The 26,500-nt window shown below is 45.1% G+C and overlaps 2 protein-coding genes and 1 long non-coding RNA gene across 5 annotated transcripts; 1 reads left to right on the forward strand and 2 right to left on the reverse strand.

Annotated features, from left to right (window-relative positions):
• The first annotated feature begins 854 nt into the window (after window positions 1–854).
• On the forward strand, window positions 855–4,915 carry Txnip (thioredoxin interacting protein). Its single transcript, XM_026380974.2, has 8 exons — window positions 855–1,434; window positions 1,897–1,969; window positions 2,106–2,253; window positions 2,362–2,464; window positions 2,604–2,860; window positions 2,964–3,120; window positions 3,222–3,373; window positions 3,507–4,915. Exons 1-8 carry the CDS (start codon window positions 1,185–1,187, stop codon window positions 3,540–3,542), a joined length of 1,176 nt encoding a protein of 391 aa, XP_026236759.2. The 5' UTR covers window positions 855–1,184; the 3' UTR covers window positions 3,543–4,915.
• Window positions 4,916–9,313: 4,398 nt separating this feature from the next.
• On the reverse strand, window positions 9,314–11,996 carry LOC113176487 (uncharacterized). Of its 2 annotated transcripts, none has more exons than XR_003300071.2 (3): window positions 11,873–11,996; window positions 11,594–11,750; window positions 9,314–10,717 (listed from the first exon to the last, which is right to left on the reverse strand). It is a non-coding gene; the product is annotated as an uncharacterized LOC113176487 (long non-coding RNA). The 2 variants fall into 2 exon arrangements; XR_003300072.2 differs by having other exon boundaries at window positions 11,945–11,989.
• Window positions 11,997–16,665: 4,669 nt separating this feature from the next.
• Window positions 16,666–25,900, reverse strand: Polr3gl (RNA polymerase III subunit GL). Of its 2 annotated transcripts, XM_026380975.2 has the most exons (8): window positions 25,708–25,900; window positions 20,854–21,021; window positions 20,370–20,499; window positions 18,567–18,635; window positions 18,153–18,209; window positions 17,874–17,947; window positions 17,638–17,751; window positions 16,666–17,164 (listed from the first exon to the last, which is right to left on the reverse strand). In XM_026380975.2, exons 2-8 carry the CDS (start codon window positions 20,977–20,979, stop codon window positions 17,078–17,080), a joined length of 657 nt encoding a protein of 218 aa, XP_026236760.1. In that variant the 5' UTR covers window positions 20,980–21,021; window positions 25,708–25,900; the 3' UTR covers window positions 16,666–17,077. The 2 variants fall into 2 exon arrangements, with proteins under 2 accessions (XP_026236760.1, XP_026236761.1); XM_026380976.2 differs by lacking the exon at window positions 20,854–21,021 and having other exon boundaries at window positions 16,667–17,164.
• Between the last annotated feature and the right edge of the window lie 600 nt (window positions 25,901–26,500).

Raw genomic sequence — 26,500 nt, forward strand, 5'->3', positions numbered from 1 at the left:
GGGTCCCTTGGGGCGTGAACAGTGCTCTGTGACCCTACCTTCTCTTTCCTTGGGGGGCGGGGGCGGGGCGACTGTCCCTTCACACAGGTGTATGGCGTGTTTCCCGGGAGACCTCAGTGACCAACAGGGGAACCAACCTGAAGGCTGAGAGGGTGGGACCCTCGCACCCTGGCCACCGCACCCTGGCTGTAGCGGGCGGGGAAGGGGAGGCAGGCCGGAGGACAGAGGCAAGGGCGAGGCTTCCTTTCCCTCATCAAAGCCCCTTGTCTTTCCTTCCTGGACAAGCAGGAGGGAGAGGTCACGCCTCAGAGGGAGGCCCTGGGCCAAGCGGGGGACACCGTGTCCCCGACTTCTCAGGCAGACGCGGGGACAACAACAGGATGTGGGCGCTCCTGGCCGTTTCCGTCCCTCGGTTCTGGGGGGGGGCGCGGGGTGCACGCCCGCGGTCCAGGGGTCTCAGGTGCGGCAGGCCTCCTGGGGACCGGCCGCAGGACAGGCCTCCCCGTGCTCCGGGAGCCAGGGTGGGCGAGCCGGGCGCCAGCGGCCGCCTCTCACAGGCACACGCTCCTTTACCTGGAGAAACAGGAACCGCGCCCCGAGGGCCGCGCGGCTCCGGGGCGCGCCCCCTGGGCCGGCTTCCCCCGCCCCCGCGGGCGGCGCACTCGCCCCACCACCGCTCCCCCCGCAGCAGCACACCGTGTCCACGCGCCGCCGGGCCTGGCTGATTGGCCGAGCTCCCGGTAAACAAGGAGCAGGCAGCCAATGGGAGGGCTGTGCACGAGGGCAGCACGAGCCTCCGGGCTCGCGCTCGCGTGGCCCCGCGGGCTCGCGCCCCTATATAGAGCCGTTTCCGGCTCAGGCTGCAAACTCCTCTGGGTTCCTGGTGCGCTCGCCGACTGCCTCCTGCCGCGCTCGGGAGCCGTTCCTCGGCCGCTGGAGGAAAGGAAGGAAGGAGTTGGCACTGCCAGCAACTTGAAAATTTTAGGCACCTTTTCGAGAACTTAAAAATCCCTTTGTGGGCTTCTTTAAATTTTGTTTTTAAAGCCCAACCTGCTAAGGACACCCCCATTCCTTAGGAAGACCGAAATTTCCTGTAAAGTGCCCTATTGGATTTAGGGTCTTTTTTTTTTTTTTTTTTGCCCTCTTCCCTTCGTTTTTGACACTTGAGCCAACTCAGCCCAATCATGGTGATGTTCAAGAAGATCAAGTCTTTTGAAGTGCTCTTTAACGACCCTGAAAAAGTGTACGGCAGTGGGGAGAAGGTGACTGGCCGGGTGACGGTGGAAGTGTGTGAAGTGACTCGAGTCAAAGCCGTCCGGATCCTGGCTTGCGGAGTGGCAAAAGTCCTCTGGTTGCAGGGATCCCAGCAATGCAAACAGACCTTGGACTACCTCCGCTACGAAGACACACTTCTCTTGGAAGACCAGCCCACAGGTAGATGGCCCAGTTCTTTGTTGGAGGGTGAAAGCTGATTAGAGATTGCAAAGGAATTCATATTAAAATTTTTAAGTTGCTCAGTTTGAGTGGTTTGAATTAAGTATTGCTTTTTCTGTTTAAGTTTCAATTTGCAAACGTGTTCCTACCCTCCAAAAGGGGTGATCTGTACAATCTCTTACTTTTTGGGTCCTGAAGATGATCTTGAGGGATCTGAATACATAGATTGTTCATTCTTTGATTCCTGGGGTAACCATCCTGGGTGAGCCTTTCAGCATTGCAGAGCTTTGCAACCTTCTTTGCAAGAAAATGCATCAGAATCTTTCACTTAAGATTGTAAGGGATGAAAATGGGGGTATTAAAATATCCTTGCATGCTGCCCAAGCATTCCTCATCACACAAAAGCTTTTTAAGTGTAACAAGAAACCTAAATAGAACTTTGCTTTCTTTCTCTTTCTTCAGGTGAGAATGAGATGGTGATCATGAGACCTGGGAACAAATATGAGTACAAATTCGGCTTTGAGCTTCCTCAAGGGTAGGTATCAGTTAAATGCATTTTGGACTCTCCATGTCTTAAAAAAAAAAAAAAAAAAAAAAATCTCTTGTGATCACTTACTGTTCTTGGAGAGCATTTTAAAATTGTTTCCTTTTTTTGTTTTGTTTTGACATAGGCCTCTGGGGACATCTTTCAAAGGAAAATATGGTTGTGTAGACTACTGGGTGAAGGCTTTTCTTGATCGCCCCAGCCAGCCAACTCAAGAGACAAAGAAAAACTTTGAAGTGATGGATCTAGTGGATGTCAATACCCCTGATTTAATGGTGAGGTTCATTTTTAATATTCTATTCTCCTTGGTCACAGGATGGTAAATTAGGTATCTTAGGCATTACATTGAATCACTTCAAAACACTTTTTCCCTTTGTACATAGGCACCCGTATCTGCTAAAAAGGAGAAAAAAGTTTCCTGTATGTTCATTCCTGATGGGCGAGTCTCTGTTTCTGCTCGAATTGACAGAAAAGGATTCTGTGAAGGTAAAAACCTAATTTTAAAATGGTGGACAAATATAACAAGAAATGTGGGTTTGGGTCTGAGAACTTGGGATAGGGCAAAGGAGATATCATTAACTGTACTGAGTATCAATTAATATGTTTTTGTCTTTTTCATTGCTAGGTGATGACATTTCCATCCATGCTGACTTTGAGAATACTTGTTCCCGCATTGTAGTCCCCAAAGCAGCCATTGTGGCCCGCCACACTTACCTTGCCAATGGCCAGACCAAGGTGCTGACTCAGAAGTTGTCATCCGTCAGAGGCAATCATATTATCTCAGGAGCATGTGCATCATGGCGTGGCAAGAGCCTTCGGGTGCAAAAGATCAGGCCATCCATCCTGGGCTGCAACATCCTTCGAGTTGAATATTTCTTACTGGTGAGTGGGTGGGGATAGCTCTGCCACGGTAATTGCTCATCTGTCACAACAGTGGTGTTCTCTCCAGACTTCTCATCTAACATACTGTCATCTTTCTTTCTAGATCTATGTTAGTGTACCAGGCTCCAAGAAAGTCATCCTTGACCTACCCCTGGTAATCGGCAGCAGGTCAGGTCTAAGCAGCAGGACATCGAGCATGGCCAGCCAAACCAGCTCTGAAATGAGTTGGGTTGATTTAAACATCCCTGGTACCCCAGAAGGTGAGCACACCTGATGTCTTTTCTTCCCTCTGGCCTTGTAAGTTTGTGATGATATGGCATTTCTTGGCTAGGCTTCTTATTCCCCTATTTTCTCTTTATAGCTCCTCCTTGCTACATGGATATCATTCCTGAAGATCACAGATTGGAGAGCCCTACAACTCCTCTGCTAGATGATGTAGATGGCTCTCAAGACAGCCCTATCTTTATGTATGCTCCTGAGTTCCAGTTCATGCCACCACCCACATACACTGAGGTAAGAAATGTCATTTTTACTGTTAACATTTGTCCTAAGCCTTCCATAGGAAGTTGACTTGGAGAGATTGCTAAATAGATTCTTGCTCTAGTTCTTACCCAAATTAAAATAGTCTCTTCTTTCTTCCTCTCAGGTGGATCCTTGCATCCTCAACAACAATGTGCAGTGAGCATGTGGGAGAAAAGAAGCAGCGGGACCTACTTGTTTCTTTCCACCTCTCTTCCTGGACTCTCACTTTTTTAGAGACTAAATAGTCTCTACAGTGAGGTGTGGATCCACCCCAGCCTCTGACTCCCCAAAGTAGGAGGGATCAGCAGGCAATCTTCAGGCCTCAAATGGTGCGAACTCGTCGTCCACCAGCGCCAATGTTGTGATATGGGAGTGTTTGCTAGATGGGTTTGGAAAAATTCAGGCCGATCCGATTTTTCAGATCTCCTTGAAAACTGAGGCATTTTCAGTAGTTTTGAGTTCCGAGATAGAAATGGCCTTATGGTATGGTCTTCCCAAGGTTTATCGAAGGGAGTTACAGATTTATAACAACTTCAAATCTTGAACTGCTGTTCCACATGGAACCAGAGCCAATTTAGCACACTAGGAAAGGGAAAACCATGGCCAAAACTTGGGGAAAAGAAAGTTCTTAAAACTGGTGTTCCTCTGTTTTGTACCCTTATAAACGAAAAACTCTCCAGGGCTGAATTGGTTTGGGTTTCAGAGAGGTGCTTCCTCCCCATGAATTATAGGAAAACTGCTTTGAGGTGTCTTTGCTTAAAATGAACTTTAACTTTGCTTAAAGCAGTAGTAACTGTGCCCCACCAAAGGTCTTAAAAGCCATTGTTAGAGCCTGTTGCACTGGTGTTCTCCTGTTGAAATGTATTCATGCAGGAGAATCTGTTTTTCTTTTTATACGACTCCTTGGAATTGATTCTGAGGTGATGTTCTTAGCACTTTAGCTCCTGTCAGGTTTTGTTTTTGTTTGTTTTCTCTGTCTCAAATGTAAGCTACTGGTCTACTATGTCTTTAGGGGTAAGCATAATGACACACTCAAAACAAGTGTTAGTATTATTACTTTTGAGACTTTGTCCCAGTGTTTGGAATTACGTGATCCTGACACTCTAATTGTATGAATGAGTTGCTGCTCTCAGCCTTGCTCACTGTGACTAAACTTGGAGGGACTCTGCATCTAGAAGCCCCAGGACTGTGATCAGAGCCTCCTGACACTGCCATGAGAGGCCCGGGCAAGTCCCTCCGCCCAGCCTTAGGAGGAAGGGCTGTCAGCCCCTCACTGCAGCCACTAGCACTTGGCCAGTCACCCTCAGCCACAGCACTTTGTCCAGCTGTCCTGTGTCAGAGCACTGAGCTCCACCCTCTTCTGAGAATTACTGCAGCCAGAAACTATGTGGGCTAAAGATGATTTCGGTTTTTTTGTATTTTAATTGTGTATCTTTTTGTATGATAAAAACTATATTTTGTACTTAACCAGATATATTTTCACCCCAGAGGGGGGTATTCTTTGTTTAAAAAAAATAAAAGTTTTTAATTGCAGATATTTTTTCTTGTCTCTTGTCTGTTGCGGTGGCATTGGAAAGTTATTAGAAAAAAAGGTATTCCTAAAGAAACTTCTCTTCCTCACAATTGATACTACTAAAAACATTGTGGAAAGAACACTCCCTATTCTAAAAAACAGAGTTCAGGTAGGAGGGAAGCAGGAAGGGATTTGAGCTAGTTTAGTCTGTTTTCCAATTCACTAAAGAATTGCAGTGGAATCTTCTAGTTGTCTAGGCTAGTTTTTCACATCCATAGGTAACCATAAAATTCCTCCACTTTTGGAGTACATGAATTTTAAACAGAGAGAAAAGGGATTTGAAAGGGAAGGGATGAAGTTCGCTTTTTCATAATTTACTTTGCATGACAGAAGTTCTTCCCAGTATAAATGTAGTTTACATGCTCATAAAGAAGAACCTTTATTCAGAACTTGAGAGTTGAAGACCTATGAGTATCACCCTCTTTGGAAGCGGCTATCTTGCTAGCACAGTTCTTATCCAAGCACATACTCATAACTCAGAAAATGTTTGCTAGATTTTAACCCCACCCTTAGAATGTTTCAGTAATTCCTATTTATTTCACATATTTTTAATAATAGATTAAATTTCACCACTAGTTGAAATGATTTGTATTCTTCTGAAAGGAGTGACAGGTGAGAAACTGATATGGCAGAGGTCAATACACAGTACTTTCTGATTTTTTGATTCATTTAAATCTTAAGACAGATTCATTTTTAAATGTTTTTTTTAGTTGTTAGTGGAACTTTATTTTATTTATTTATACACGGCCCCAGATTCAGTCTTGGTCCATACTTGGGGGTTGGCTTTTCTTTGGATGTCCACACACCAATTCCAAATAGGTTCCTAGAAGTTCTGTATTAAAATCAGGGGCTGGGTTGTGGTGCACTCACCTAGCATGTGCAAGACTCTGGGTTCAATCCTTAGCACCACATAAAAATAAGTAAGTAAAGGTATTGTGTCCAACTACAACTAAAAAATAGATATTAAAAAACAAAAAAAAGCTATTGGGGGCTGGGGATGTGGCTCAAGCGGTAGCGCGCTCGCCTGGCATGTGTGCGGCCCGGGTTGGATCCTCAGCACCACATACCAACAAAGATGTTGTGTCTGCCGAGAACTAAAAAATAAATATTAAAAATTCTCTCTCTCTCTCCTCTCAATCTCTCCTTAAAAAAAAAAAAAAAGATAGTTTAAAAAAAAAAAGCTAAAAGCTATTGGGGTTCGGGTTGTGGCTCAGCGGTAGAATACTCACCTTCTACATGCGGGGCTCTGGATTTGATCCTCAGCACCATGTAAAAATAAATAAACGAAATAGAGGTATTGGGTCCAACTAAAATAAATATTGTTAAAAAGGTATTAAAATAATGTGAATTGAGTAGAAAATGAAATTGAAAAAAGATTTTTTTCACCTCAATCTTTTTTTTTTTTAAACTTTCATTCTCCATAGCTCTTTTGCTTTCTTCTCTTGGCTTGCTCCCTCCTTTTGAACAGGATTGAACTAAGGATGCTTTACCATTGAGCTATACCCCAGCCCTATTTTGTGTGTGTGTGTGTGTGTGTCCGGTCTCTTTAAGGCTGGCCTGAACTTTCAGTCCTCTGACATAGCCTCCTGAATCTGGGTTTGCAGATGAATGCCACCTTTCCTGGCTAGCCATCTGTTTTTCATTACCATTGTGTCAATCTAGAGCTCTCCCTGTTGCCAAGGTGACTCTCACCTGAACTCCTTCCCCTCTTTTTCACCTGTTTAAAAATGTAGTGGCTCCTCCCCTTTTGAATCTGTGACCAGGAAACTAGGTCAAAGTTGATGGAAAAGTTTTTTCTGCAGCTTGTTTTCCAGGGACTAGGAGGGTGGAGTGAGGACTAGAGCCGACCAGAGAGCAAGACAAAGGGATAAAGAGGCCCAGGAGCTCGCAGGCCAGCGGCTTGTGCACGCAGTCTGGCTACTGGTGCAGAGAAGCAGCTTGTGCACACAGTCTGGCTACAGGCAGGGAGAAGACAGACAATCTACACCCAAGGCCTCTTAGAGATTGGGTCCTGAAAGGGCCAGAACATATGCATCTCCTCCTGATACCCTAAAATCCCTAATTCAGCACTGTCTTAAAGAATTCTCTATATGATGGACACGTTCTGCATCTGTGTTGTCCAATATAGCCACTAGCCACATGTGGCAATTGAACTCTGAAATATGGCTACTGTGGCGATGATCTGAATTTTGATTTTTTTTAATGTAGCTTCATGTGACTAGTGACTCTATATTCAGCAGCACAGCAAAATCTGAGGAAGGAAGTAGCTAGAACGGCTCCCTTAGAGGAAACCCTCCCTCCCTTACAGCACAGAGGCCCCTCTCTACTTCCTTTGGCCTTCTCTGTACAATTTCTACCTCAGCCAGGACGTTTTCTGCAGGGGTCACTTGGACACTTCCCTGGGTGTCAGCCCAGCATTGGAATGGGGGGTTAGTCTGGCTCTCTCACATGCTGTTTATTTATTTCAGCAGTGAGTGAACTCAGGGGTGGTCAACCATTGAGCTATGCCCTCAGCACACAAATCCCCACCCCCGTTTTTTGTTTGGGGCGGTGGGGGGGTACCAGAGATTGAACTCAGTCCCCTCTTCTTTTTTTTTTTTTTTTTTTTAAAGAGAGAGTGAGAGAGGAGAGAGAGAGACAGAGAGAAATTTTTTTAATATTTATTTTTTAGTTCTCGGCGGACACAACATCTTTGTTGGTATGTGGTGCTGAGGATCGAACCCGGGTTGCACACATGCCAGGCGAGCGCGCTACCGCTCGAGCCACATCCCCAGCCCCAAGTCCCCTCTTCTTTTGAGATAGGGTCTTACTAAGTTGTTGAGACAGGCCACTGTGCCCAGCTCTGCCTTCAAATTTTTTAAAGAGCTGTAACCTACACATACAGCCATTAGAGGAGATCTAGTTAGGTCCAGTCTAGTATAGGAAGATCTGAGAAAAGTCAGAAAGAAAATTATCTAAAGTAAAAAAACAGCTAAAGAGAATGAAAATTGTAAGAAAGAAGCACGTACTTCCTAACCAGGGTCTTTGTCTACCATGGCTACTTTGAACAAATTGGAAATACAAGAATCTAATTTGGGTTGGGGCACTGAGGAGGCAAAGTGTGGAGAGAGGATGTGACCAAGGATATGGTCAGTAAAAACCATCGTATAGAAGTTGATTTTGTGGAGTAGGGTGAAGAAGAGGATCTTTTCACATTTCTTTGAATAGTCTACAGACCCCTCCTAGAATTCTTTTCCTGGACCACATGGAGGTCATAGAATGCATAAAGTAGATATGGGATACTTTACTGATCCTCCAAAGGCCCCAGTCCCTGTCCTAAAGACCCATGACCACAATAGTTATAAAATGGGAGATCAAAAGATTTTCCTGTTCTCCATCCACCTCCATTTTCTTTGTCTTTTTGGGGGGGCGGTGGGGTGGGGTCCTGGGGATTGAACTCAGGGGCACTCAACCACTGAGCCACACCCCAGCCCTATTTTGTATTTTATTTAGAGGCAGGTCTCACTGAGTTGCTTAGTGCCTCGCACTTGCTGAGGCTGGCTTTGAACTTGTGATCCTCCTGCCTCAGCCTCCCAAGCTGCTGGGATGACAGGCATGGGCCCACTCCCCGCTCCACTTCCATGTTCTAAACTGAAAGTTTCCTCTCAGTGATGGCTACAGATCCAGGGTTGCAGGTCCTGGTCCAATAGGTGAGTCTAGAACCTGGAAAAGGTTCAGGGATTAGGCCTCCTATGCTTTTCAGAAGAAATAGTAGGTAAGCCTGTGGACCCTAGAGCCAAGCTTCCTAAAATCAAATTCTGCTTCTACCACTTAACCAGCTTTGTGACCTTAAGCACCTTGTTTAACCTCTCTATGCGACAGTTCATTTGTAAAATGGGGAGTTAAATAACCATGTTTACCTCAGAACACTGTTGAAAGGATTAAAAAGGTATGCATTATAAGGTCCTTGCTTAGCCTCTCCACGGCCATCTTCAGTGACACCCATGTTAGGGCCTGCCCAGCTCTGACCCCTGAGCCTCCCGATGAAAATCCAGAACCCCAGCCTGGGCTGCCTCTCTCTCCTGTAGAAAGATGGCCGTCATCGTCAGCTCTGAGGAGCAGACTCTCTCTTGTGTCTCTGCCTGGTCTCCATCTTTCATTTCTCACTTACCGTCTCTCGTTCCTCACTTTCCCCTCACACATGAGCAGTATTCGCACAATGTCAATTAAGTGTTTTTTTATCTAAAATAAAAGAGGATTTCCTTCCCCTTTGGGGGCAGCAACACAGGGTACAGGAGCTGACTTGCCTGGAGTTCAGGTGGCAGGGGGGCGGCAGGGCACCATGGGGACTCCTGCCCACCCTGGCGCTGACTGGGCCCTGTATATCCCGCCCCCCACACCAGCATCTCATAATGGAGCTCTGGGAGCCCTAAAACTTTCTCTTTCATATTCCTATTATGCTTTATAGGCCTGTCACACTCTGGAAATTAACTGGGAAAAAATTTTTTTTGCAGTACTAGAAATTTGAACCTAAAAGAGCACTCCACCTCTGAATCATATCCCCGGCGTTTTTGTTGTTGTTGTTGTTGTTGTTGTTTTTGTTTTGTTTTGTTTTGTTTTTTTGCTTTGAGACAGGGTCTCACCAAGTAGTCCCAGCCTGGCCTTAGGGTGTGATCCCCTGCCTCAGGCTACCAAGTAGCTGGGATTCCAGGAGTGTGCCACCGCACCCTGCTTGAACCTTCTTAACTCTTCAGTACACAGCAGTGGGGAGAAGCTTCCCACCATTTGAGGTGATAAACTGAGGAATAGAGCATGCTGGACATACAATGCAATGCTGCAGTAACTCTTAGATTCCTTATCTGAACATATTGCATGTCTTTGACCTTTTTTCCTGCAGTGGCCTAGACTGCTTAGCACAAAGGTCAGTGGCAGCAAGACCATCGATGAGCTATTTTACACGGCTTCTATTCAATCCCGACCTTTCCCTTGGCTTGACCCTTTCCCACCCTCTGTGGGACCTGTTATGTAAAGAGAAAAGAAGGAGCAGACTCGGAAGGCTGAGATTTTTCTGACTACCTATTGATTGGCCATCTCCAGGCAACAGAGTGATGGGAGAAGGAGGAAGATGGGCGATCATGGGGACAGGGTTGTGAATCCCACGTGCCTGAGACCTGGGATGTCAAGCAAGTTTCATTCTCAGTCCTTTTTGGGTGATGGAGCTGCTGACCAGATCTCTCCAAGTCAATCAAATGGTCAGTAAACAGGTTCTTGGAAATATTTGGCAAGGTGCTCAGCCTGGGTATTTTTATCCTCCTGGACAGATGGTCAAAGAAAGGATTTCAGTTGCTGGGAGGGGAAGGAGAGTTTAGGGGCATGAAAATTGTGATTTCCTTATATGGTTCTATGACTGAAGACCCCTCTTTTCCACCTCACCTGTCTAATTCTCACTTCCTCCTTCATCCATCCAGACTCAGGGTTAACTATTTGTCTCTTGTTCTGTTTCTATTCCTGGTCTTTCATGTTTGCCTCACCTTTCAGCTGCAGAAGCTTTGCTTTCTGTTTCAGACTCTGAAGATGTTTTACCTTCATATTCCTCTAGATCAGGGAGACAGTGGCTGGGTAGGAACCAGTGCTTCCTTTCCTCCCAGTGGAGAGAAGTGCAGTCCTCCTCAGAGGCTTCCTTGCAGTCCTGCCTCCTCAGGCTGTCCTGCCGGAGGGCTCCAGACTCTCCTGCGACTTCATGCACCCCACTGGCCCCAACTCTCAGGAACATCACCTAAGACCTTGGAGACATAGGTTTGGGCTTCACATAACTTTGGAGAGTAGAAGAAATGTTTGTGGAGGTCAGAGGGGTTCAAAATGGTGACAAAGTCTGACCAGGCAGATCTTGCTATCTCTGGTTTTGGCAGACTTTGTCACCCAGGGGTTGGAAGGGCTAGGAGAGAGGCAGCTCATTGGCGAGGCTGTAAGTTCCTTTTCACTGTCCGGGAGGTCTGCAAGTCAGGGAAGGAGGTAGGGGAGAAGGGATAAGTTACCAGAGTTCCTCATTTGGGGCTTCATCTTCCTTTGGCCTTCTCGTCAAACTTTTCTTCCCTCATTTTTTTCCTATAGCTCAGCTTCTCTGATATAATCCACGCTGTTTTGTGTGTGGGGAAGGGTATTCCTGACCTAGATACTCCAAGGTTAATGGGAACCCAGTGGGGAGGTAGAAGTAGGGAAGAGAGATTGCCCTGTGGTTTGTGTTGCTCCTCCTGTCTTGATTTTAGCTGAGGTTGATGAACTGAAACAGCCGGAGGAAACTCTGAGCCAGAGGCAAACTGAAGTCTTACAGGCCGCACCAGCTTGCAAACATTTAGACACGGTGCAGTTTCTTTCTAAAAATTTAAATTGGTTGTGAACCTTTAGAAACCAGATTTCAGGGATGGCCATTGAGCTCAGTGGTGGAATGTCTGCCTAGCATGCACAAAATCATTCACTCCCCTGCACTGTCAAGAAACAATATAACCAAAACAGATTCCATTCAAACCTACTGTCAAACTTCTCATTAAAAGCCTCCATGTTTGGTAATACTGAGTCACATTTGGTCATGGCATCAATCCAGGGAAATTCTGATTAGCCAGTTCCCACCTCCCTCTGTGGCATCACCCTACCCAACTCACCTCTTCATACCTGCCCTCTGTCTGCTGTTTAAGTTTGTCTAAGGTTGTCGTCGCTGCTCTAAGAATTTCCTCCGGAGGACTTCTAAGATTTGAAGTCCCTAAGATTTGGGACAGTGAACCATTCTCCTCAGGGCTCTCAGAGGAGTCCAAAGTAGACCTGTCACAAGCGAGAAATGTCTTTTTTGATGTGCTTATTTTGTCTTTAAAAATGCAAATTTTGATTTACATTACATAGTATACTTGTGTTGGTTTCAGTATAAAAAGTGATTTGTCTCTCACTAAATCTTCAAAGTAAAACTGACACCAAGGAAGATATGCCAGGTATATGCTGTGGCTCCAAAGAGTTCTTACCACATCCTCCCATGGAAAAACCAACTTAAGCAGCACAGTAGAAAGGCATGAAGCAAAGAGAGACATGGAGAGACAGACATGGGGAGAGATTCAAGATAGGGAAATTTTTTTTTTTTTTTTTTTTTTTTTTTTGTAAGACAAGAAGGAAGGAGCCTGAGAGATGAGATCTCCTTCTGGTCCTGAGCCACCGCTGCTTGCCTGGCCCCATCAGCTTCTGTGATGTGTGCAGACATCCCTGATGTCTCTGCACAGGTGTTAGAGTGGTAGCTCAGGGTGGAAAGCAAGACCCAGGACAGGAGCCAGGCCCACGCCTCAGGAGAGAGGCTGGGAAAGGAAATGGAGTGTTCAGAAAAGGGCTGGTCAGCATTTCCCCTTTCTTCCACAAGGTCCATCTCTGTTTCACTTCCTCTTACCACCCTACCCGAGAAAAATAAGGGAGAAGCATTAACTTGATGAGGGAATTTCCTCTCCAAGATGGCTATGTCTCTGGCCATAGCTGAGCAAAAGGAGGATGAAAACCAGGGTTTCTTTCTCTGTCCAGAGGAGGCTTCAACTATTCCTTCCAAGAAGAGAAAGACCTCAAACCTGTGTCCCTGACTTTGGTGGGCTTCTTCCTCCTCCCACCCTTTTCAGAAAGACAAACATAGGTCTAACTGACCCCCTCTATTCTAATACTATCGATGCTGTTCTGAGTGTAGTAAAGTGCTAGACAGAATTTGGACATTTCCCCTTCTCTACTGTACACCAAGAGAAAAGGAAACACGGGATGGGGACCACTGAGGAAGAAGCAGAGGTCTAAACCTGGGGAACATAGTCCATAGTGAGGCTCCCGAGAGGAAGGGACGTTTGAGAATGGAAAATAGTCCTAGACTCCAAGATCATGGAACATTGGTCAGGGTCCACTCTGGATTCCTTCCCTAGCTCTTGGAGTTCAAGGTAACAGCACTTGGCCTCTCAAGTCCTGCAGATAGGGATCAATCAGCATCTCCTCACTGACTCCTATTAGGGTCGAGGTAGAACCTCCCTTCCTTTTAGGTTTCAAAGAGGCAAATTTAGGTCCGTTGGATAGGCAACGCCCTTTCCAAGATGATGCTAAAAAGCTGAAATTTCTTATTTCCTGATTTGTGATCCCCAGTAACCTTGGGGAATAGATGGACTTAGTAGTGTAAAGGTCAGTAGAGAAAAGGTTACAACTGGTTTGGCCAGATTATCTAACTGAGCTATTTCTGTCTAGCTCAATTATCTTCTCTGTCCACAGGCCAGATGAGGTATTTGAGAAGGATAGAGAAGACCTTAACTGCCAGCCCCTTCCTTGGTCAGAAATCTTAATAGTCAGCTTGATTTGAGTTGGGACTTGCAGACTGTGACCTTGAACTCTAGGGATTCCCCCCCCCCTTTTTTTTTTGGTTGTTGTTAGTTGATGGAATTTCTGATCTCCCTGCTACTCTTGGGAATGGCTGGCTAGATGCCTGAGGTGTCTTTAGCCAGCCTAGGCCAAAAATAAGGTGGGAAAATCCAGAGGATAGAATGTGTTTAGCAAAAGCCAAACACATCCTGCCTTTGTTCTCAGAGCCATATGGACTCTTGCAGGAGGATCAATATCAGTACTACTGTGTGAGAGAGGACACGGAGTCCAAATTCACGTATCAGAGTGAGGAAACTGAGGCATGGCACCTTCACATGATTTTTCCAGGGCACAAAACTATGAAGTAGTGAAACTAGGACAATAAAATAGTGCTTTGCCCAATTGAGATGGCATTTCTTCCCTTGAACTTACCTCTTAGTCAGCCTACGCCTACATGCCTCCCTTTCTTTCTTTCAAAGTTCAAACAACAATAAAAATCAATTAAAGAAAACAACTGTCTTTTTCTTACTAAATCATGGGCACTCAACCACCTTATCCATTTGACTTTCCAATTTTTTTTTTTTTTTTGTACTGGAGACTGAGCCCAGGGGTATTCTACCACTGAAGTTAATCTCTTTCCCTATTTATTTATTTATTTATTTATTTATTTATTTATTTATTTATTATTTTGGGACAGGATCTCACTAAGTTGCCCAGGCAGGACTTGAGCTTGAGATCCTCCTGCTTCAGCATCCCAAATGGCTGTAATTAAGGCATGCCACCATACCCAGGTTGACTCTCTAGTTTTTTTTTTTTTTTTTGGTCTCCACTCCCATCCTAAGTTGCAATTTTTTTTTAAGAGAGAGAGAGAGAGAGAGAGAATTTTAATATTTATTTTTCAGTTTTTGGTGGACACAACATCTTTGTTGGTATGTGGTGCTGAGGATCGAACCCGGGCCGCACGCATACCAGGCGAGCGCGCTACCGCTTGAGCCACATCCCCAGCCCCTAAGTTGCAACTTATATCGAGGTCTCCCATTCAGCCCCCCCCCCCCAAACTACTTTTGAGTACCTATACTTGACTGCAGACCTGGTTCTCAAGTTGCCTGCCAAAGTGAGAGAGGACCAGGAAGGTAAGGGATGGAGCATGGGTAGGGAAAAATAAGATTCTTGTCATACAACCTACTCTGCCTGGGCCAGTGTGGTCCAGGTTGTGGGCATGGAAACCATCTCTTCCACACAAACAGGCCCTAGCTGACCACAGTACAGGGCTGACAAGCACCGTGTGAGTCCTCTGAAAGTGTTCCCCCAAGGGAACGGCAGCTCTGTGTACTTGGCATTGGACTCTAGCTTCTGCCCGCCCAGTAGTACCTATGGTAAGTCGGAGAAAGGTCAATGGAAACACTCTAGCTTATGTCTGGAATCTGGGGAAGCTGCCGGGTCTCCTGTCTCTGGCTTTGCCCAACAAGGTCACCTGCCAGGAAGGGCAGGAGGCCAGACAGAGTAGAGTTCAAGAATCTTTCTGACACTTTGTCTTTGAGGCAGTACAACTGATCCCAAGTGGTCATTCCAACCTTTGTCCTGCTTTCCCCAGCTTGGTGAAAAAGGATGTGTGCATGTGTAGAGGTACAGGTAGGGATGGGGTTCAATCTCGCCTCCACTGTTTGTTGTCCAGACTCTTTGTTCCCAGACTCGGTTACACAGGATTTAGTGAATGGCTCTAACCCACCATAGCTACAGATATAGTGGAGCAGGTTAGGACTGCTGGGTGTGTGCAGTGTGTATGTACATATACGGAATATGGTAAAAGGAAAAAAAATTAAGGGTCTTTAAACTTTTGTTTTCTGCTGAGCTCTCCCTAATCAAAATCATAGGCTGAAATGTAGTTATGAAAAACCCCAGGGACAGATCCCCTGCCCCTGCCCCTGCCCCACTCATACAATACCTCCGAGAACTAGAAAAGAAAACACACCAATCATCACAAATTGCTCAATAACTCTGGAATGTTCTGTTTCTATTCCTGTTCCCTTTTCTATTTTCTTGGCTGCTTCCATCTTAACACTACCACGTTGAAACTATGCCTTTTAATATTTTTTAGTTATAGGTGGACACAATATCTTTATTTATTTTATGTGGTGCCCAGGATCAAACCGAGTGCTTCACACATGCTGGGTGAGGGCTCCACCTTTGAGCCACAACCCCAGCTCCTGAAACTAGAGTTTTAAGGTGCTTCCCTCCATGAAGTCATAGCTCCTCTTCGTGGTTCACAAAGGGGTCAGAAACATCTGATTATCAATCTCTACCACTTGGTGCTACAGGGAATGGCCTGCTTAAATGCCGTTGGGGAACTTCTTGAAGGTTCTCCTACAAACACCTTACGACTTTCCAATGCTCAGCAGGGCCGCTGTTACAGCAACCCAGATGTGTACGCGTCTCCTCAGTCGGTTCCTATTCTGGACACGCAGTTTACTCGTGACAGCTGCGTGGCAAGTAGCTGGAACCAATCAGCTCATCTAAGGCTTCTCAGCAGCCAATCAGAGCCCAGGGAAGTGACCTCACCCAGGGGAGAGCTGTGTGGGCGAGAAAGCATCTCTGAGAGCTGACTGTCCCGAAGTCACTCCCTTCCTCTCACCCTCCTCACTTCCTGTAAAGCGATAGGCCGACACCCCCTCCTCAAGAAGGGAACGAGGAGGCTAGCTGAATTCCTCCACCGAAAGACCAAAGGAGAAACCGCGGCTTCTGCAAGCGGAGATCGGAGATCAGGACATTTAGGGAGCTCCCTGGCAGACACACTCTATTCAGGGCGGGGTCTCCAGGGGCTGGAAGAGGACTGAGCAGGCCCAACAGCAGCCAGCCCCTCCTCTCCCCCACGTTTGGCTTTCTTGACTCTCCCTACAAAAATAGCTGTGATCATTCTTTGTAAATAAGGGCATGATCAAGGTCAAGTGTGGGAAAGCCAGGGCCTGTGTCCTTGTGAACACATGTGAACAGAGGTGATCACGCAGCTCTGGCCTAAAGACCAGGAACTCAGGAGCTGGCCAGTCTGTTCAGAGTCGGGGCTAGTCTCCGCAACTCGCCCCCAGTCCTGCAGATGAGTTTCTTTCAAGTTATTTTAGTTGTAGATGGACACAATATCTTTATTATTATTTATTTATCTTTATGTGGTGCTGGGGATTGACCCAGGGTCTCACACCTATACCACCAGCCCCTGCAGGTGAGTTTCTGAATACTCCCTGGCAGGGCTAGATGGTGAATATGTGTCCCACCTGCAGGTGGGAGGAAAGAAACCAGGGTCAAGAAGGCTACAACACCCAGTGTACCCACTGGACTCTTGAGGGGTAGAGACAGGTTCAGCCCCGCATCACCTTCAGCCTTTCACCAGACATCATTTTGGAGACAGATAAAAAACATTTTATTTAAAAATATAAAATTGGTCTTATTCTTCCTCTTCCCACCCCCAATTATGTACACACACAAAAACAAAACAAAACCTAAAAATCAGGTAGTGGTATGCATACAGCTATCTCAGCTCTAACCTGGTTATTCTTTCCATTCTCCTTTCCCTTCATTGATACTTGCCCCTTTCCCCAAGAATCAGAGTGATACAAAGTTTCAGAAGAAGAGGGGTAAAAAAGAATGCTATGGGTCATCATTCCTTCTCCAGGGACTGAATAGGTAATGTGGACTCTGACCAAATGATTTCTTTTGTCCACAAAACTAAATAATAGGGACAATTATTCCAAATCAAGAAAAATATGAGGGTCCAGGGTGTTGTTTCAAGCTTTTCTTCAGTATATAGCCTCATCCATATTGTCATCACTATCACCCCCAAAGTCCTCTCCATTGTCAAAATATGACATGATATAGTCAGTTTCCTGAAATGGAAAAAGTAAAAGTCAGACATGCTTCAGCATTCTCCTTCCTCCCTCTGTACCAGGACCCTTTACTCCCAATCACCCCACCCAGGTCTGGAGCATCCCTTCTAGCCGTAGTTGTTTTGCCGTACTGGGGACTGAACCCAGGGGTGTTCTACCATTGAGCTACCTCCCAGGCCTTTTTATTTTCATTTTGAGACCAGGTCTTGCTAAGTTGCTAAGTCTGGCCTTGAACTTGTGATCCTCCTGCCTCAGCCTCCTGAGCTGCTGGGATCGCAGGCGTGTGCCACTGCACCCAACCCGCAGTTCATTTTTGAGTACAGCCTGGGTATACACTAAGTGAAGGGGACCCCTGTCCTTCAGTGGCATTTTCTCTTTTGGCCCTGTAACCCTCTGAGAAGAACATGTTCAGTGTGAAGAGTTGAGGATCCAGAGAGGAAGGGAGGGGGACTGAAGTGGAAGGTCCCTGTCACCTCTTCATGCTCTTCTTCATCGTACTCCTCTTCTTCTTCCTCTTCCTTTTCTTCTTCTTCTTCTTTCTCCTCATCTTCCTCTGAAGTCACTTCTTCCTCCTTTTTTTCCAAGGTCTCATATGAAGATGAAGAGACTCAGATTCAGTTCACAGATGGGAAAAATCACGGCAAACATGTGCCAAGAGACAGAGAGTAAATCTAGGGCCCAGGAGCTCTCTATTGACATTTTTCCTCACCTCTAATTTCTGTATTGTTTCTTCTTTATCTTCTGTGGTCTTAGGGGGCCTCTTGGGGAGCAGAATGGTGGTCCCTGGTGGGGGGATCAAGAAGTGAAGGATCAGAAAGCACATAGTGGCTGCCGTCCACTCTACTCTCCTGCAGTGAACATGTCACTCTGCTGCCCTCATGTGGCCATCATGACACCTAACAAAAACTCTAGGACCAGATAGGAATTAGGAGAAAAGACCTTTTAGTGGACAGAAGAAACTTCTCCCTCCTTTTACAGATACACTTACTCTCCTTCTGTAGTTTCCGCACTCGAATCTTTAGCTCTCGGGGTAGACGCCGCCAATCTGGGAATGATGAAAATGTGAGTGTCAACAGGACCCTGCCTGGAGTCATCAATGAATAATGAATGACTGCTATTAAAGGAGAAAAGAGGGTTTTAAAGGACAGGAAGGAAGGAAGGGGTTGGGTTAAAGTTTCTCAGGACAAAATTGAGGGTTAGATGCCTCCTGAGGAGTGAGGGTTATTTATGAGATTTTTGGGGGACAAAAATCTTAGAGTGTTTTGAAGCCTATGTAAAGTTCTAGTTAGTAGACCTACATAGGGAAGGGAATACAGGGACATTTGGGTGAGGGTGGGGTGGTGGTTTGAGGCATATCAAGCATTTAAAAGAAGGGCAGTCAATGAAAGAGCTCACCACCTACCAGGGTTCCAATCAATGGCACTGTCAATTGGTCCTGACATCTGATATTTGTCTGAATAACGTTCCACATCTGAAGAGTCAGAGGTCAAGGGTCAGAGTTTCCTCTTTAATTCTTTTTTTTTTTTTAAGAGAGAATTTTTTTAATACATATTTTTTAGTTATTGGCGGACACAACATCTTTGTTTGTATGTGGTGCTGAGGATCGAACTCGGGCCGCACGCATGCCAGGTGAGCGCGCTACCGCTTGAGCCACATCCCCAGCCCCTCTCTTTTACTTCTGTACTGGAGATTGAACCCAGGAGTGCTTTACCACTTTTTAGTTTTTATTCTGAAACAGGGTCTCACTAAGTTGGTGAGGGTCTTGCTAAGTTGATGAGTTTGGCCTTGAACTTGAGATTCTCCTCCCTCAGTCTCCAAGTCACTGAGATTACAGGCATGTGCCTCCATGTCTGGCTCCTCCATATTTTTTAATGGTGCATTATTGTACATAATGGTGGGATTCATCATTACATATTTGAACGTGTACATGCTACAATAATGTAATGTAGGGCTGGGGATGTGGCTCAAGTGGTAGCGCGCTCGCCTGGCATGCGTGCGGCCCGGGTTCGATCCTCAGCACCACATACCAATGGGGATGTTGTGTCCGCCGAGAACTAAAGGAAAAAAAAAAGTTCTCTCTCTCTCCTCTCTCACTCTCTCTTTAAAAAAAAAAAAAAATAATGTAATGTAACCGATGCCACTCCCTAATATTTCTCCTTGCCCCACCCTCTTTCCTCAATTCTACTGATCTCCCTTTGATTTTCTTTTCTTTCAATATTTTTTTAGTTATAGATAAACACAATACCTTTATGTATGTATGTATGTATGTATGTGGTGCTGAGGATGGAACCCAGGGCCTCACATGCTAGGCAAGTGCTCTACCACTGAGCCCCAGCCCCAGTCCCAGCCTCTCCCTCTGATTTTTATGAGATCCTATCACCACCTTTCTTTTCCTTTTTTCTCTCTAGCTTCCACATAAGGGATCAGGGTTTATCCCTTAAGAGCCCTTAAACAGGATTGTTCCTGAGGGTTCACCCTTTCAACATTAAGAAATGGTCTACCTTCTCATCCCAACACACAGCCCAGGGAGTCAGCTTCAGTGAGGACCTCATTAGCCTTCTAACCTGCCCTTCTGCCACCTGAAATTATGACGATGTTTCTTTTTCCCTTAGCTCAAAGGCATTACCATATTAAGAGATAAAGTAGTGAACTGGAAAGTATACCCAGCAAGAAACCAGTGTTCCAGTCTTTTTCTCCTTGCTAACAGGGTTAATTTAGTAAGTTTTTCACCTCTCTGAGCCCGTTTTCAGGACTCCAGCAGAAGAGCACCAGCTGTCAACACACTGAAACACTGTCCTTGCCTACCAGTTGGTAAGTGGTCACTGCCCCCAGCCTTCCAAGTTTCCTCGTTTAGTTCCCCCATACCTACCTCCTGTGACCCGCGAGCCACAGGGTTACTATTTTACCTAGGAAGGATGCTCAAAGACCCTGCATCCTTCTGATTGTTTGGGGCTTATTAAATTTTGCTTAAAATTTAATGCACACCTCATTTATACGTGTGAAATGAGATCTTAATACTCCACCTCCCATGGTCCCAGGACTATGGTAAGACTCAAAACAAATCACACTGAGATGCATTTTAGAAACAGAAGTGATTACCATCATCTCCCTAGTTAGTGTACTTCCCGTAGCTCCCGGTGCTGGTGCTGAGCACAGGCACTGCCCATGGGAAGCATCCAAACATGATGCTAGCATGTCAACTGACCTCTCTTGGGAACAGCTGGCCGGATGAAGTAGGGGAGCTGCCTCATGGCCCCTCGTAGCTCCTGCTTCAGTGCCAGGACATATTCCCCTTCCTCTCCTGAAGGCAGAGGTACTGGGCGGAACTCCAAGGGCTAAGGAGGCAGGAGCCATGGTCAGTTCAGAGAGAAAATTCTGGAGGACATACTTATGAGAGCTTCTCGCCTCAATTTAATCCAGTGCTCCCACTGAATAAGCAGAGGCCAAAAAAAAAAAAAAGGGGCAAACACCCCAGCATTTTGAAAGCTGGGAAGCTGTGAGTATGGGAAGTAAGGAGAAACACTTTTTTGGCCTAAAAAACATCCCTGTGAGTTCAAAGTATAGAGACAAGGCGGAGGGTGGGGAGGGCAGGGAGGAGGACAGTTTTATGGTGGCCCGGGAGGAATCTAGGGTCAGGTAGGGTCAGCCAGGGGCACATGGGAGTCATGGGAACGGAGGGGAACACTCACAGGGAAGAGTGGAGAAGGCTGTAGGGTGGGTGGGGGCAAAGCATCCCCCTTCCCAATGCCCACGGCCTCCATGTTGAAGGTCAACTGGCCCCGGCCACGACCCCGGCCCCCACCCCGGCTGGCCATGGTGGAGGGGGCCTGGATTGTCAGAGATCCAGTGAGAAAAACCTGATAAAAACAAAAACAAAGAGAAAAAGAAGCACAACAGAAGAGTCAGGAAGCAAAGGATTGGGCAAGGCAATCTTCTCTCCCTGACACCTGAAAAGTCAGTGTCACTCAACAAGTTTTGACCATGAAGACACAATGTCAGGCAGGGTATTTCTGGAAATATAAACATGGATGAGACATAGTCTTAACAGGATAGATAACTTTAGTTAGTCTAACTGTTGCACAAAGGAGAAAGTGACTAGATCTTTGGATGAAACTTCCATAAATCCCTAAGACAATTTGGGGTATATCATTACCTATATTTCTACATATAATTTTTGAATTCTTTCTCTCCCTGATCTTCAAACCTAACCAAGTCTGAATTTAATCCACTGGAATGCATTTCAGCAAAACATTCATTAAGTATTTAACATGTAAAAGGTAGTGTGCCAAGCACTGTGGGGACAAAAGAATGAATCGAATCACCAGAGGGATCTCGTTGTCAACCACAGGAAGAAAGACATAATCAAAGTGATCTTATTTATTCATATATTCATATATTTATTTATTTATTGTAGCACTGAATTGAACCTAGACGCACTCTACCACTGAGCTACACCCACAGTACTTTTTGAGACAGTTTTGGGAAGTTGCCCAGGATGGCCTTGCTTGCTATCCTTCTGCCTCAGCATCCCGAGTAACTGGGATTGCAGGCGTGTGCCACTGCACCCAGCTCAAACTGATCTTTTGAATAGCACTTGTAAGCACACAGAAACTTGCAACTGGAAAGACCCTTAGAGGTCATGTAATCCAAACCCCTCCCAATGTACAACTCCACTCTGTAAATTACTATTCAGTTTCTGGTGGTATTTTCCTAAAGAGAAGATATGCATTCTTCCCCCAGGTAGCTCCTTCCAGTGTGAATCAACTCTAATGAATAGAAAGTTTCTCTTTGTACTGAACTGGACTCTGCCTCTTGCTATCAATCCGGAGGAGCCAGTCATAGGTAGCTAGGCTGGGGAACCATATCTCGCACCAATAAGCACACTCAACACTCCGATCTTGGTTTCTAATACCATTTTCCCATTAAAAAAAAAAAAAACAAAAAAACAGGGCTCCTAGGAGAAATGGCTGAATTTAGGACGGGGCAGGAAAGAAATAAAACGAACCAGGAATATCTCAAGGTGCCAGAAAGTAAGAAGTGCTCCACAATCACACACACACATTGATGGGGCTGTCAAAGGGGCATGATATCCAACTAAAGGAGCCCCTAATGGCCAAAACTGGAATAATTTGAGAAATGATATAAATTCATATTGGATTATAACCTCAAAGTATAAAATAATTATCCATGAATCTGTAAGAGCATAAATGACTGAATATATTAATACATGGGGGAGAAAAGACAAATCTTTCATGCAAAATTCCAAAAATAAATTATGTAGATACTCCACTCTAAAAGGAAGAGGAGCATAACTCCTCATTCCTTAATTGTGGACTATATATAGAAATTTTTGTTCAAAACCATCTGGAAAGCTAGAGGGTAGGGAATGACTTTACAATAGAGAGATGAACAAGTATTACTTCAGCCAGGTGACCAAAGTCAACATCATCAACTGTAAGCATGTCGACAGATGTGTCCCTAATATGATATGATAAAATGGTACTCTTATTTCTGTGATTATCCCCTCAAAACCCCCATCACCTCCCTAGGTGCAGTGATGCACACCTGTAATCCCAATGACTCAGGAGGCTAAGGCAGGAGGATTGCAAGTTTGAAGCCAGCCTCAGCAACTTAGTGAGACCCTGCCTCAAAGTAGAAAATTTAAAAAGGTTGGGGATGTTGCTCAGTGGTAAAGCACCTCTGAGTTTAATCCCCAGTACTGGAAGAAAATAATAATGACAACAGAACAACTCATGACTTCAGTCTAATATGAGAAAAACACCAACTTCCAACAGAGGGTCATCTTATAATACACCAGACTATTATTCCTTAAAACTGTCAAGGTCATCAAAAACAGGAAAGTCTGAGAAACTGTCACAGCCCAGAGAAGCCTAAGGAGACATTTCAACTAATATCCTGATACATGAAAAGTGTGTGTGTGTGTGTGTGTGTGTGTATGTGTGTACACACACACTGACCTGCATAATAATAACATATCAATATTGTTTCATTAATTGTAACAAATGCACTATACTAATGTACAATGCTGGTAATAAGTATGAAAGTATGAAAGTATGTGCCAGGAACATATGGGGAACTCTAGATACTATATGCTTAGTTTTTCTGTAAATCTAAAACTGTTCTAAAAGTAAAATCTATTTCATTAAAGTGAGTAGCAACTTGAAATTCACCAAAAGATTAGTTGATGAAAAAAAAGACAATATGTAGAAAATAATCTCTTTTGTCAAAAATACATACAGACAAATAAACTAAAAAGTTTTTCTTGGGGCTGGGGCTCACCTGGCATGCATGAGGCACTGGGTTTGATCCTCAGCACCACATAAAAATTAAATAAAGATATTGTGTCCATCTACAACTAAAAAAAATACATATTTTTAAAAAAGTTGTTCTTGAAAGATATACACTAAAAATTAACATTGATTTATTTGAGGTGATGGGGATTTTTGTTTTAGTTATATGGGTTTAAATGTTTTCCCTATACTGAATAAATACTGCTTTTGTAATGATAAATTTAAACATACTTACCAACTAGTTGGTAAGATTAATAATCTGTAGCTGGAAGGAAAAGATGGGAAAATGTGTCTGGGTAATCTAGAAAGTTTTAAGCCTAATGTAAGGGAAAAATTATATTGTAGCACTCTTAAGAGAAAATCATCCCTTTTTAAAAAAATATTTGTGTAGTTGTAGATGGACACAATACCTTTATATTATTTGTTTATTTTTATGTGGTTCCTGGGAATGAACCCTTAGGCATGCTAGGCAAGCGCTCTACCACTGAGCCACAAACCCAGCCCCCAAATCATCCCTTTTATTTACTGATTATAGAGGTAAAATGATTTATTTCAGAAAATTTGGAAACATAAAGATATAAAGGAAAATGCCCATTATTTCATGGCCCTAATATTAAGTGATAAGTATTATTAATATTTTGATATGTACTATTTCAGTTTCTTTCTCTGTGTGTATATACATACATATGTATCTTATACATAAATAGTGAGGAAAAAATTACATAAAAATATGAGGAAAAAATTATATCTATTCAAAGAGAACATACTAGGGGAGGGAGGGTGTCATGGAGACTAGAGAGAGAATAAGAATTTCTCATCATATTCACAGTCCCTTTCAGGGGAAAAAGCACTGGTTTAGGGACCCTTCTGTTTGACAGACAGTTCTAGCGGAGGAGGTGGAAACTGCACTGATTGCAAAGCAGTGAGGAGTCAAGAAAAGGCCATGAGCTTGGAGGTTAGACAAATGTGACTCCATTTCCATTTAAATGAGTGACCTCCAAGGACGCTGGGAGGAAAGGCTCAGAGAGAAGACAAAATTTATTTATTCTAGGCTATAAACTGGTAGTTGGAAACTATAAACCATTCATCTCCCCGTTCAGCTCAGGAATCTATAATGGGTCTCTACTTACTTAATACGGGGATAGAGCCTAAATTCTTTTTTTTTTTTTTTTTTTAAAGAGAGAGTGAGAGAGGAGGGAGAGAGAGAGAGAGAGAGAGAGAGAGAGAGAGAGAGAGAATTTTTAATATTTATTTTTTAGTTTTCGGCGGACACAACATCTTTGTATGTGGTGCTGAGGATCGAACCCGGGCCACACGCATGCCAGGCGAGCGCGCTACCACTTGAGCCACATCCCCAGCCCTGAATAACAATTTATTAAAAAGGGTTTATCACAAGAACGATGCATAACTAGAGTAAATAATTCTCTATGATTCTCATTGTCTAACATTTTTCTGGCATGTAGTTAGCGGCTCAATAAATATCTGTAGAATGAATACATGATTTCTATAGTCTCTCCAAATTTGAGACCTTGTGATGCATAAAGACTCCCCTCAAGTTCTTGCCTTCTTTCTTCTCTGGATTCTGAAAGCAATTATGAAACGCTAATACTATGAACCACTAATTTAAAAGCCCGTAATTATGTACCGTCGTGTCTCTTATTGTTCCCTAATTATATAAGGAATTTACATTCTGCCTCCCCGAGAGTGCTAGTTTCCAGAAATCAATTCCATTCAATTAACGCTCACTGGGCACTATGTATTAAGTACTAGAACCTGCCCTACAAAACCTTATGATCTATGAGGAACAGAAACACTATCAGAGGGGCAGGGATGGCAGTTCAGAAGTAGAGTGCTTGCCTAGCATGTGTGCGGCCACAGGTTCAATTCTCAGCGCCGCATATAAATAAATAAAATAAAGATCCATTAACAACTGAAATCAAATCAAATCCAATGATTTAAAACAGAAACACTGTAAGAGAGTGCACCCTAATAGAGGCATGCGTAAAATACTACCATCGACTGGGACAAATGAGTTCTGCAAGAAAAGCAGTCCAGGAAAGCCACAGGTAGGAGGTGATAGCTAAGTCTTGATGGATTGAAAAAAAAAAAAGTCAGGCTCTTAGGGGAGAATATCAGGAGGTTCACGGAGGCTGAGGCCTTAGCAAAGAGAGACAAGGATGAGCCTTTCCACTCTGGCCTCAGCCCCCTCCCCGTGGAGGAGGTACAACTTACGGTTCTCTGCCCTACGACCGACACAGCCACCGGCGCCCACCACAGGAGCGAAGGGGCCAGAGGGCGACCCAACAGGCTGCCGGAAGCGGCGTCGGTCCCCGCCGGCCCGGGGAACCAGTTCTGGGAGCGTGGGACCCAAGCGGCCAATCGCCGGGTCGGACCTCGCCTGCAGCCCCTCCCCGCACGCGGAGCGCACGGCGCGGTCAACTTGAAATTGGCTCCTCTTCCTCAAACCGGCGGCGCTCTGAGCCCGCCTCCCGGAGCTCGCGATTGGTGGGTCCTCGCGGAGCTCGCGATTGGTGGGTCCTCGCGGAGCTCGCGATTGGTAGGTCCTCGCGGAGCTCGCGATTGGTGGGTCCTCGCGGCCCATCTCGTAGAAGCTGGGGAGGGAGGGCCGCCCCCGTGAAACCCAGATGGAGGAGGGAGGGGGCGAAGCGAGCCGCCGGAACTAGGGCCCGGGAGCTGGCCGCCCCGAGGGGTGCGGCTGCAGAATTAGCGGGGGTCACCTACTGCCGTCTTCTCCGCAGTTAGAGGTGCGCCTGGCCAGCAGGCGTTCTCAGAGAGAACCCCCTCTCATATATCATCGAGGGACTCTGTGGAGGGAGGCACCAAGAGAGGCCGAAAAAGGAAAGCTTCTAAAGAGAAACGAACCCCTTGAAAGCTACTCTTTAGGAATCAAGTCTCTTTGTGATTCTATGACTTCACAAATGGCCTCTCCTCCATTATTCCAACCTTCCCTTCAATCCTACACCACCTTCTCCAGCGCCGCCAGTGGACGCTTCTTTTTCTAAAA

Source organism: Urocitellus parryii, chromosome 11 (assembly GCF_045843805.1).
Source record: "Urocitellus parryii isolate mUroPar1 chromosome 11, mUroPar1.hap1, whole genome shotgun sequence".
NCBI classification, from domain to species: domain Eukaryota; kingdom Metazoa; phylum Chordata; class Mammalia; order Rodentia; family Sciuridae; genus Urocitellus; species Urocitellus parryii.

Coding starts and splice junctions, on each gene's coding strand:
- Polr3gl (XM_026380975.2), bottom strand. CDS start 20,979: ATGGCCAGCCGGGGTGGGGGCCGGGGTCGTGGCCGGGGCCAGTTGACC. Junction 18,210..18,566: donor TGCCATTGATTGGAACCCTG/GTAGGTGGTGAG, acceptor CATCATTCCCAG/ATTGGCGGCGTCTACCCCGA. Junction 17,948..18,152: donor GCGGAAACTACAGAAGGAGA/GTAAGTGTATCT, acceptor TCCCCCCACCAG/GGACCACCATTCTGCTCCCC.
- Txnip (XM_026380974.2), top strand. CDS start 1,185: ATGGTGATGTTCAAGAAGATCAAGTCTTTTGAAGTGCTCTTTAACGAC. Junction 1,435..1,896: donor CTTGGAAGACCAGCCCACAG/GTAGATGGCCCA, acceptor CTCTTTCTTCAG/GTGAGAATGAGATGGTGATC. Junction 3,121..3,221: donor CATCCCTGGTACCCCAGAAG/GTGAGCACACCT, acceptor TTCTCTTTATAG/CTCCTCCTTGCTACATGGAT.